Source organism: Pituophis catenifer, unplaced genomic scaffold, assembly GCF_029215685.1.
Source record: "Pituophis catenifer annectens isolate HBS135680 unplaced genomic scaffold, rPitCat1.0.hap2 SCAF_15, whole genome shotgun sequence".
NCBI lineage: Eukaryota > Metazoa > Chordata > Lepidosauria > Squamata > Colubridae > Pituophis > Pituophis catenifer.
In genome coordinates this window covers 11,422,128-11,434,720 of record NW_027256895.1, presented here as the reverse complement: position 1 = coordinate 11,434,720, position 12,593 = coordinate 11,422,128, and the positions used below count along the sequence as shown (strand labels likewise).

Genomic DNA, 12,593 nt, shown 5'->3' with positions numbered 1-12,593 from the left:
GGGGAAACAGGATAGAATACATCATTGGCAAGAGACAAAATTAAAGCATTATTCCCACATCAAATATATAGAAGAAATGTTTTTTTCCCACAAAAATACCTGAACATAAAGGGGATTTCTTTCACTAACCCAGCATTAAAAATATTACCCAGGTTCCATGCCAAACAAATTTCACAACAAAACCAAACAGGATTCCTTCTTACCAGCACCCACACCGATTCTGAGATAGTATTCAGAAAGTCTAATATGGATATAATGGTAGATTTTGTTCATTGAGTTTGGGAAAGATTTTATTTTTCTCCTGACTTTCTTGGACATACCTCAAGGACTTCTTAGAAGGCCTCAAAGGGTTACATGGATCTACCCATGCCAATTAAAGAAAGCTAATTAATCTTGAGAGGAATCATGTCTATGTCTGTCACAGTCGGTATCATTTCTCTTTCTGTGCTTAGATACACTCTCACATACACAAACACAAACACAAACAATACTGTCCGTACTACTTCTACCTATGTCTCTGCCAGTGGTGAAATTCTCTGCGATTTGCCATCAGTTCGCTGCCTGCGCATGTTCAGTGTGTGCCAAATGCTCACTGCAGGCACGCATGCACAGTGCATGCCAAATGCTCGCTGCGTGTGTGCACATGTGCAGTGCGGGCCAAATGCACACTATGTGCGTGCATATCTGCAGTGTGCAACAAATGCAAGTGTGCTCCACAGTGGCACAGTGCATGCCAAATGCTTGCTGCATGTGTGCGCATGCGCATTGCAGGCCAAATGCACACTGTGTGTGTGCACATGTGCAGTATGCTCCACAGTGGCACAGTGCATACCAAATGCTCGCTGAGTGTGTGCGCATGCACACTGCGGGCCAAATGCACACTGTGTGTGTGCACATGCGCAGTATGGTCCACAGTGGCACAGTGCATGCCAAATGCTCTCTGCATGCGTGCGAATGCACATTGCGGGCCAAATTCACACTGTGTGCATACACATGCACAGTGTGCACCAAACACACACTGTGTGCATGCACATGCACAGTGTGCTTCACAGTTGCACAGTGCATGTCAAACGTGTGCTTCACACAGAAAAAGGACACCTAACAAGGTAAGTAGAACAGTGAGTGGGGGAACAGCTGGGCCACACTATTTATATTCACTAGAAAGTAGGATATAAATCGTGCAGCACAGCTGATCATTGGAAATACCGGTTTGGACCAACTGGTAACTTTTTTTTACTACCGGTTCACCGAACCGATAGATTTTATCACTACCGGTACGCCCGAACCGGTATGAACCGGTAGGATTTCACCACTGGTCTCTGCAAGTTCTGTGTTCCGGTTCTACCTATAAAGGTAGATGTAACAAAATGAAATTCAATTCTTACACTTAGGCAAGAAAAATCCTTAAAAATGCCACTTTTCTTGCTATTATTGTTTTCAGCATGAGTCTGACACTTAAACTCCAAAAGCTTTCTGTAGATAAGCACTGACTTTTGTGGGCAGGCTGGGAGTAAGGCGGAGTACCAACTATAATTTGCACTCTTCAGAGTTCCTATTTATCAACAGATCGGCACATACAATTCCTTCATTTGATTGCAGCAAAAATAAAATGTAGCCATATATTTAGACCTGGATTTAGGTTCACAATAACCCGAAGGCATATTACACCGGGATATGTACATTGGTATCAGAATCAACATATTCTTGAATTAAATGAATGGTCAGTCCTTTTTGGGAGCAAGGATGTCCATTCGTTTCAAGGCATCTTTGAAGACTTCCTTCACTTTCTCATTCCGGAGGGTATATATGAATGGATTCAGCAAAGGGGTCACCACAGTGTGAAGCAGGGCCACCCCTTTGTAGAAGCCAGAGGAATGGATTTTCTCTGGTAGAAGGTACATGAAAATGGAACATCCATAAAAAATCAAGGCCAAAGTAATGTGAGCACCGCAGGTTGAAAATGCTTTTTGTCGGCCAGCTGAAGATGGAATGCGTAGGATGGTGGTAATGATATATATGTAAGACAACGAGGTTAGGAAAAGTGAAGACAGGACAACCAGAACCGTTGATACGTAGCTCAACCATTCCAGTGTGGTTGTGTCCTTACAGGCCAGCCTCAGCACAGGGAGGATATCACAGTAGAAGTGGTTAATAACATTGGGGCCACAAAATGGGAGCAGATAAAGGGGGATTGCTGAGAAAAGGACCGAGAAGAAGGCTCCTATCCAAGAGCAAGCAGCAAGCTGGAAGGTGAACCAACCACTCATGATGACGGAATATCTCAAGGGGTTACAGATGGCCACGTAGCGATCAAAGGCCATGATAGCTACCAGAATGTAGTCTGAAGTTCCCAAGAAAAAATAGAAATATATCTGGATCATGCAACCCGTAAAGGAAATAACTTTTCGCTCTGTGATTATATTGAACATCATTTGGGGAATGATAACAGTGGTGAAGCAGAGTCCGGAGAATGAAAGGTTGCCCAGGAGCCAATACATGGGGGTGTGGAGTCGATAGTCTTTCCACACAGAGAAGATAATTAGAACATTCCCACTTATTATTACTATGTAGGTCACTGCTAGGATCAGGAACACAGGAACCTTGCATTTCTGGATGCCAGGAAAACCTATAAAAATGATTTCTTTCACCATGCTGTAATTTTCAGGCCCCATACTTCCTTTTATTATTTGTAGTCTGCTGGAATTAAAAAAAAAAGTTAAATTAATTTGGCGTCGCTTTGTTCAAAATCAAGAATAACAAGGACATTATTTTTCAGAGCAGGAAATTTGTCTTCGCTGGATTCAGTTATATCATGAATCAAAACATTGAAAAAACACATTTTCTCATTAAATGATGTATTTATTTATTTATTTATTTATTTATTTATTTATTTATTTATTTATTTATTTTTAATTTGATTTATATGCCGCCCTTCTCCGGAGACTCAGGGTGGCTTACAATGCGTTAAGCAATAGCCTTCATACTTTTGTATATTTATACAAAGTCAGCTTATTGCCCCCACAAACTGGGTCCTCAATTTACCCACCTTAAAAAGGATGGAAGGCTGAGTCGACCTTGAGCCTGGGAAGAATTGAACTCTCAGTAATTGCAGGCAGCTGGATGTTAAATGCTGCCTTTAGGAGGCATTAGCCTCCTACGCCACTCAGGTTCCTTTGTTTGTTTATTTGTTTGTTTGTTTGTTTGTTTATTTAATTTGTCGCATTTCTATGCTGCCCAACTCCCTGGGGACTCTGGGCGGCTTACAACAAAAAATAATGCGAACAATATACCATAAAAGTTGTTTTTTAAAAAAAACATTAAAAACCCATACACTCCATTCATGGCCGGATCTCGCAAGATTGCAGCAGCGAGATCAACGGCCCCAGGCCTGCTGGAAAAGCCAAGTCGTTACTGCTTTCCGGAAGGCCAATAGGGTGGGGGCAGTGTGGACCTAGGAGATAATTGGTTCCAGAGAGCTGGGGCAGCCACAGAGAAGGCCCTCCCCGCGGGCCCACCAGCCGACATTATTTAGCTGACAGGACCTGGAGGAGACCAACTCTGCGGGATCTTACCGGTCATTGGGAGCAAAGGTACTACACAATGACAAGCAGATGAGCACATGTTCATGATGAGTCTAAGCATGCACTATTTAATATTTTCAATAAAAGAATACCAATGTTGTAATAATTTCAGGAATCAATATATAACAGAATCAATATATAACAGAACAACAGAATTGGAAGTGACCTTGGAGGTCAATCGATTAATCAATCAATCAATCAACAAACCAATCAATCTATCAGTCCATCAGAATACAGCTGGAAGGGACTTGGAGGTCTTCTAATCCAACTCCATGCTCTGGCAGGAAACCCTATATCATTTCAGTCAAATGATTGCCCAGTCTCTTCTTAAAATCCTCGAATATTGGAGCACCCACAACTTCTGGAGGCAAGCAGTTCCACTGATTAATTGTTTTGTCAGGAAATTTCTCCTTATTTCTAGTTTGCTTCTCTCCTTGATTAGTTTCCATCCATTGCTTCTTCTGTTGCCTTCAAATACTTTAGACAATAGCTTGACTCCCTCTTCTTTATGGCAGCCTCTCAAATATTGGAAGATTGCTATCACGTCACCCCTAATCCTCTTTTCATTAAACTAGATATATCCAATTCCAACAACTGTTCTTTATATGTTTTAGCCTCCAGTCCCCTAATCATCTTGGTTGCTCTTCTCTGTCCTCTTTCTAGAGTCTCAACATATTTTTTTTTACATCATCGCGATATAAGTACTTACACTGCACTTTTAGACTTGGGATGAATTTTATATGTCACAAATCAGATTTATCAATTCAGAGGACGATAACAGAGAACAAGGCTGGACTTCCATCCTAATACGTTTTTTTAGTGGTGTGATTTATTTTCCTGATATATGATTTGATTGATAGTTCCTTCCTCTTTTCCTCTCCTCCTTTTCTTGTTTAACCATTTTTTTTGTTATAGAAAGAATATTAATTGAGGGATCCTTGGTGCTCTCTGAGCTTGTTTGTTGTTGTTTTTTTTCAAACATTTCATTACCCAAACTAGGTAACCTCACCAGACTGAATTAAAAACAGGCAAGCGCAGAGAGCATCAAGGACTCCTCATTTCAACTATTTGAGCTACAAATATTCTCCTTTGTTGGTAGAATATTAAATATTCTTCCAAGTATATAAACATTCATCTAATGGTAAGTTTTAGTGAGTTCTCCTTTTCCAGAAATTGGAAGCTACAGATGTACTGGAGCAGAAGTGGGTTTCAGCAGGTCCTGACCAGTTCTGTAGAACCGGTAGTGGAAATTTTGAGTAGTTTGGAGAACCGGTAAATTCCAATTCTGACTGGTCCTGCCCCCATCTATTCTCTGCCTCCCGAGTCCCAGGTGATTGGGAGGAAATCAGGATTTTGCAGTAACCTTCCCCGCCACATCCACCAAGCCACACCCACAGAGCCGGTAGTAAAAAATTTTGAAATCCACCACTGTACTGGAGAATGTGGAAAATAAGAAAAAAGAATAATGTGAAAATCTTTGAATGTAGATGAATTCAACTGAGAGACACTCTAAGTGTCAGACTGCGACGCTATCTCAAAATTAAATGAATTTCCAAACTGCCAATCTTTAAGGAAATCTTTCTTTAATTGAGCACAGCCACCGGATCATGACTCCACGTGGACAAGACTGACCTTTTGCCTCCCAATCCCTCCCTTTCCGATCCCCAAATATCTGCTTCTCATTGGCTGTTTTCCAAGTCATTCTTCAGACTTCTTTTTCTCCTCATTTCCCAGTAATGTGCCCCCTCCCCTCATTTCCACGACAACTGGACTTCAAAGGGATTTAGCAGGCAAAAGTTTCAGAGTTTATCTCTCGCTCTCCTCTGCTCTCTATGCCAGCGGTGAAACGCTGACACTAAGACTTATAAATTTATACAACTTTAATATGAGATATATTCCTATACCTCCATTACCATCTATACATAATAAAACTTGGCACTATTGTTAGGAATAAACCCCCACAAGTGATTAATCTCTTTTCTTTTTCTTTTTGAAAGCTTTACAACGTAGCCTATCATTTGGCCATGACATACCTACAAAACCCTGAAAGATCATCTATGGAATAATTTCCACAATGATTAGTTGCTGACGGTGATGAAGAAACCAAGTAGAGTACAGCAGATTAATCAGACTGATAAAAACAAAGGATTATGACATTCTTTCAGAGTGTGATTCAATAATGAATCTCTGTGATAATGACTTTTTAAAAAAATAATAATACTGGCAACAATGAATTATTACAAGATCCCAAACTGAGCCAAAGATTATCATATGGGAATGGAAGTCAACGAATCGGTTAGGGAACTTTTTGGAGGTGATCTGGGGAACTTGGTTGATGGTGAGCTAAATCTATGGAAGGACTCAAAAGTAATCTTGAAGAAATATAGACCTCACCACCAGTAAGGCTGCCTGAAGTAGATCCTAGATCCTAAGAACAAGAGTGTATCCCTCTCTATTCCACATGGAAAAGCCAATCACCAATGCTTGGACTTTGTTTTGCTACTTACAATGCGTTCAAATCCTTTGCAAAGTCAATGCCTTGGTGGCTCAGTGGTTAGAATGCAGTATTGCAGACTAATTCTGCCCACTGCCAGCAGTTCGATCCAGTTGATTCAGCCTTCCATCCTTCTGAGGTCAGTAAAATGATGACCCAGGTTGTTGGGGGAAACAGGCTGACTGTAAACTGCTTAGAGAGGTCCGTAAAGCACTGTGAAGTGGTATAAATCCAAGAGCTACTGCTATTAATCTACCTCAATACTGTCATCTTAACTCTGGTTGCTCTCATCCAAGTTACGCTAGGAGAAGGAAGGGAGGAAGAAAAAAAATCTCTTCAAAACTCTTTCAGTCACAAGGTTCATGTTATTTTTCAGACACTAAATTAAATTGCACGGAAGGCAGTGATCTGTGAAAAACAATGAGAGCTGTTCAGTCTTCCTTGACACATCTTAATTAAAAATAGATAGAAAAGGAAAATTTTCCTTTTCCTCATTCTTGAAGAAATGTATTCTCTTGAAGTCAGACTGAGAGCAGGATCATTCATTCACCTTCTACTTTACTTAAGTTTCAATGCTCTTGTAATTTTGGACGGTGGTTAAATAAATAGTTGTAAGTTGAGGACTATCTGTAACTTGAAAAGGAATCCCAATATATTCTTGATAAAACCTGAAAAGAAATCTACATTTCTATTAACTATTCATGGAATCATTGCCTGTTCCAGACTTCTATATCCTACATCCAGAAATTTTGAGGGCTACTCCATGCATAATCAAAAGCCAACAGCTGATATCAGACTGCTCAAAATAAGAGGAAGAAAGAAATTTGCTTTGAGCAAGTGGGTGAAGAAGGAGGAGCAGGAGGAGGGGAAGGAAGATATTCCAATTTATCTCTATTCACTGTGTAAAAGGAATAACTCAGTGTTGAGGGTAGAGGTTGTTTGAGGAATTAAGAATATTTATGATTCTGCTGATGCAGATTCTCCCCCATGTTCCTCTAAAGTCCAGTTCTGCAGCTGATGGAACATCAAAAATTTGAATTAGATTGGGTGGAACTTTCCTGGCTCAAAGGTAAAGGTAAAGGTTCCCCTCGCACATATGTGCTAGTTGTTCCTGACTCTAAGAGACAGTGCTCATCTCCATTTCAAAGCCGAAGAGCCATCACTGTCTGAAGACGTCTCCATGGTCACGTGGCTGACATGACTAAATGCCAAAGGCACACGGAATGCTGTTACCTTCCCACCAAAGGTAGTCCCTATTTTTCTACTTGCATTGTTTATGTGCTTTTGAACTGCTAGGTTGGCCGAAGCTGGGACAGGTAACAGGAGCTCACCCCATTACGCAGCACTAGGAGTTCGAACTGCCGAACAGCCCACCTTTTGATCGCCAAGCTTAGTGTCTTAGCCACTGAGCCACTGCATCCCTTCCTAAAATATTAATTACATACAATACATAAGCTGAACTAAGAACAAAGTTTTTTTAAAAACATCAAGCTTCCCAATTTATTTTTACTAAAACATTTTTTTTTTTGCTTTAATTTTTATATTTAGTGCTGGTCCATTCAGGCTTTCTCCCATGGAAAGATCTATACTTGAATAAATCTTTAAACTGCTAGAATCAGAAATCTTCAAGACCAACCCCTACTAAAGTCAGGAGCCTTAAAGCATCCCAGGCAAATGGTTTTCCAGTCTATTTTTGAAAACTTCCAGTGATGGAGCGCCCAAAACTCCAAATGGCACATTATTCCATTGAGCAATTGTTCTCAATGTCTGATCCCTTAAAGAAGGAGAAGATTTGAACCAAATAGAATGGTGAAGTATGCTCATTCCTCACTGAAGCTCTGTTAAGGCTTCTTAGCTTGTCTATACTAAATAGAAAAAGTCATTGAACATACAGTCCTCTTTGATATTCAACTTTGAATTCTTAGGGCATTGTTAATTATTTTAAAAGTTCTCCCGCACTATAAGCTAAACAGAGCTTTGTATATTTCTTTCATTAAATCATAGCACCACTCTCTTCCATAACAATGTGAGCATGGATGTGAAAAATGCTTCAACATACATAAAGTATTTTGAGCCATCTGTCTGTCTGTCTGTCTGTCTGTCTGTCTGTCTGTCTGTCTATCTATCCATCCATCCATTCATCCATCCACCCATCTATCCATCTCTCTCTCTCTCTCTCTTTCTTTACATCCATCCATCCATCCTCGTTTCCCTGAAAAGAAGACATGGTCTTATATCAATTTTTGCTCCAAAAGGATCATTAGGATTGATTTTCCAGTTAGGTCTTACTTTGGGGAAAACAAGGTACTAAATGCATCCATCTGGCTGACAATCTTAACTGGGGCTAATTTTGGGGGGTAGGGCTTATATTATGAGCATCCTGAAAAATCATGCTAGGGCTTATTTTCCAGTTGGATCTTATTTTTGGAGAAACTGTCTCTCTTTCTCCCTCTCTTCATCCCTCCCTCACTCCCTCCCTCCCTCCCTCCCTCTCATCTTTCTCCCTCTCTCCCTCTCTCTCTCTCTCTCTCTCTCTCTCTCTCTTTTATCTATCATCAATCTATCTCTATCATCTAGCAATCTATCATCTATCCATCATCTATCTATCCGTCTATCTATCTATCTATCTATCTATCTATCTATCTATCTATCTGTTATTATCTATCATTTCTCTGCCAGTAATCCAGAAAAAAACCCAATTCCAAGTAAAATCTCTGAAGCAAGCATTTTTCAAAGTTCTGTTTACTAGAATAGGTAAACTGGCACATCTGGGAAAACCCAAATCTGAGAGGTTCAGGTTTTCCCTCAGTAAGTCAAAACCCCCAAAACCATCCCCTCACTCCTCAGTCGATCACATGCTGCAATCAATCGCCGTCCCATCTCGAGACATCACTCCAACCACTCCTTCTCCAGATGCAGAATCGCCATGACCTTGACCAACAGGAAGAATGCTATTATATCTACAGACAACCCCTCTACTAAATCCCCCCTCCTTCTTTCCCACACATGAGAAGGTGGCAACATGGAAGCTTCTGGCTTAATATGGCTTCCAAAGCTGACACTCTCTCTGTTTCATACATTCTCTCGTATTGGCTAGCTATTTAGCTATCTATAATCACAGTTTCTACACGTAAATATTTTCTCCTTTGAGCACAGAAAATGTTGTTTCTTACAAACATCAGTTTTACAGATATTGATAAGCCTTTAACTAGGATTATAGTCCAGATCAAACAAATAATCTCTGTTCTTACCTTCTTAGTCACCATTGAACATGTTCGGGAGACCATATTAACAAGGAAAAGTCTTACATATAACTAGTAAGTGTGAATAGCTGGAAGGTTTTTTTTTTTCCCCTTATGTGATTTCTTAACAGGTCCTCAGGGGTACTGCAAGCGATATAAAAGTTTCCATCCTGGTGTATAGTAAAAGAGTGAGATTAATTCATTTTATTAAGAGTTAGGGTCAAGAATGAATGGGAAATTAAGCCAGGATGACAAACAAAGATAGTATATGTGATGTAATTTATATATTTTCTTTGTTTTTTAAAGAATTTTTACTCTGTTTATTTAACATCCCTTTTGAGAGAGTTTAACAATCTGATAAATGAATGAACAAATGAACAATTGATGGAATGAATGAATGAATGAATGAATGAATGAATGAATACAGAATGATGTGTAAGTGTTCAGGTGTGAATGGGAAAACCAAGAATTTAACAAGATGTTACATCTCTTATTATAAGTTGCTCAAAGCCTATTGGTTGGGGGGCTATAGAAATTGAATAAATAAATAAAAAATATTCACAAATAAACCAGGGCTCAACTATGTTTTTGTCTGAAAAGAGGGTTCAAATTCACTCTTCTGATTTAGCAGTAAACCACAGGGGAATCTGCAGTAATGTGGTGGAAGTCCTGACATTAACTGGAATCAAGCAATAGTCAATTGCATGCCATTCATTGGGAGAAACACAAACCACATACTGTGCTTTGTGTGTGCAGATGATCATTGTGAGGACACCAAAGAGCTTCATTCCATGTCAATATTGCGGCAGAGTCAAACTTGAAATATTTAGTGAAACTGTTCCAATTATATGCATTCCTATGCATACTTACTAGTTATATGTACAGTAAGGCTTTTCTTTGTTAATATGGTCACCAGAACATGCTCAATGGTGACTTAACAAGGTAAAAACAGTGACTGTTATTTGTTTGATCTGGACTGTAATCCTGGTTAAAGACTGTGCCCTTATCAACATCTCTAAAACTGATGTTTGTGGGGAAAAAAATCAATATTTTTTCTGCGCTCAAAGGAGTAAATCTTTACAGGTGGAAGCTGTGATGATAGATAGCTAAATAGCTAGCCAGCAAGAGAGACTGTGTGAGACAGAGATGTTAGATGATAGATAGTAGATAGATAGATAGATAGATAGATAGATAGATAGATAGATAGATAGATAGATAGATAGATAGATGATAGTTAGAGATAGATAGATAGATAGATAGATAGATAGATAGATAGATAGATAGATAGATAGATAGATAGATAGATCATTGATGGGTTACTGGGTGGGTGGGGGATGGATGGATGGATGGATGAATGGACATATAGCAAGACAGATAGCTAGACAGACAGACAGATAACTGTATAGATAGATGGATGGATGGATGGATGGATGGATGGATAGACAGAAAGACAGGCAGATAGATGTAGATAGACAGAGATGATAGATAGATAGATAGATAGATAGATAGATAGATAGATCATTGATGGGTGACTGGTGGGTGGGGGATGGATGGATGGACAGACAGACGAACGGATGGATGAATGGACAGATAGCTAGACAGACAGACAGATAACTGGATAGATGGATAGATGATGAGATTATTTTATGGTTTGGAGATTGCTGCGGGTCCAATGTCGTTGACAGTGTCTTTCACGATATCGGTCCTCTGTTGAGCCCTGCCTGTGCGGACACCCATTTCATTGAGTCTCTCATACTGTTGAGTGCTATTGTTTATTAGGAAACATATTAAGAAAGAAGATATTTGTTAAGTACTAATCAAGTAACAGATATTAGATGTGTTGTGGCCCGCCAGCAGCCTGCATGGATTGTGGCTGATCCCGATGAAGAGGAGGCTGGTATGGTGTCGCGCCAGCAGCCTGCACAGCCAGTGCTCGTGTCGGACAGGGAGGAGGCTGAAGAGGATGTCGTGCCAGAGGCAGAGATTCACCCAGGGCCTTCAGAACCTCCAGAGGTTCCTTCAAGTGGAGAGAGTGAAGTGGAGGAGCCTCTCCTCAATGCTCGAGCACGCAGAGCTGCCAAAAGGAGGAGGAGGTCTACTCGAGAGTAGGGCTTGAGGATAATTGGCCATTCCCTTAGCCTATTTAAGTCACACCCAGCTAGTGCTTTTTTGCTGGAAACAACTCGTATTTATAATCAGAGTATTTTGGTCTATCATATCTTGCTTTCTGGGCTGATTGCAAACCTTTGCTGGTCTTGTTTATTCTTGCTACTTAATAAATTTGATAAGGACCGTTGGTGTGTGTCAATATCCTTGGAAATCCGGAGCTGGGGCAGAACAAGATGGGGTTTACAGGAGCCCTGTAAGTTCAATTTTTTTTACTACTAGGTTCTGTGGGTGTGGCTTGGTGGGGGTCATGTGACAGTGGGTATGGCCAGTTCGATGTCACTCACAGCAAGTTGCCGCCCCACATTGCTGTGAGTGGCCACGCCCACTCACTCACATGACATCCCCATCAAGCCACACCTACAGGACTGGTACAAAAAAATTTGAATCCCACCACTGACCAGGACCATGTACTTGGTGGTTCTGTTCACCATTAAACCCTCTTTCCAAACAGCCTCCATGTTTCCAGTGTCTTTTTCCTTGCTTTGAACTGAACCAGATGGATATTTCTTTCAACACTCTTGTACACCAATTCTGAGATAGCTTTTAGTACAATTAATGGAGATCTGATTTTTTTTCCTCATCCTATTTTGGCAAGATTCTCCTCTCCCCCCCCACCTTAGGACTTTCTTGTTGATATCTCAAGGACTTCTTAGGAGGTCCCTGAACACCACATAGATCTCTGTGGGCCAATTTAAGAAAGCTAATCTTGGAAAGTTTTGTGCACTAAGTTATTGAAAGATACAATATATCCAAGTGTCTCTGTGTGTGGTTGTTAAGTGTGTTTCTGTGAATGCACACAAACACATTCAGGATGTAAGTGTATATATGATATATTTCCCTATTGAAATAACAGTTCTTCAGAAAAATGTGACATTTCAGCTAGAAAAATAGACGTTTAATTATCCATTTTGGGAAAGCAATATTTTTGCTGCCAGAACATTACATCATTTTTCTAGATGTTCTATTTTTTGTATTACTTTGTAATACAATTACTTTGTATTAGATTAAGAAAGTTGGAAGGGACCTTATAGGTCATCTAGCTCAAACAGGAGACCCTACACCATTTCTGACAAATGGCAGTCCAATCTCTTCTGGAAAGTGTCAAGT

At 40.1% G+C, this 12,593-nt stretch overlaps 1 protein-coding gene across 1 annotated transcript; it reads right to left on the bottom strand.

Moving 5' to 3' along the window:
• Positions 1-1,721: 1,721 nt before the first annotated feature.
• Positions 1,722-2,672, bottom strand: LOC139324359 (olfactory receptor 6M1-like). Its single transcript, XM_070954074.1, has one exon. The coding sequence runs from the start codon at positions 2,670-2,672 to the stop codon at positions 1,722-1,724; it is 951 nt and encodes a 316-aa protein (XP_070810175.1).
• Positions 2,673-12,593: the final 9,921 nt, after the last annotated feature.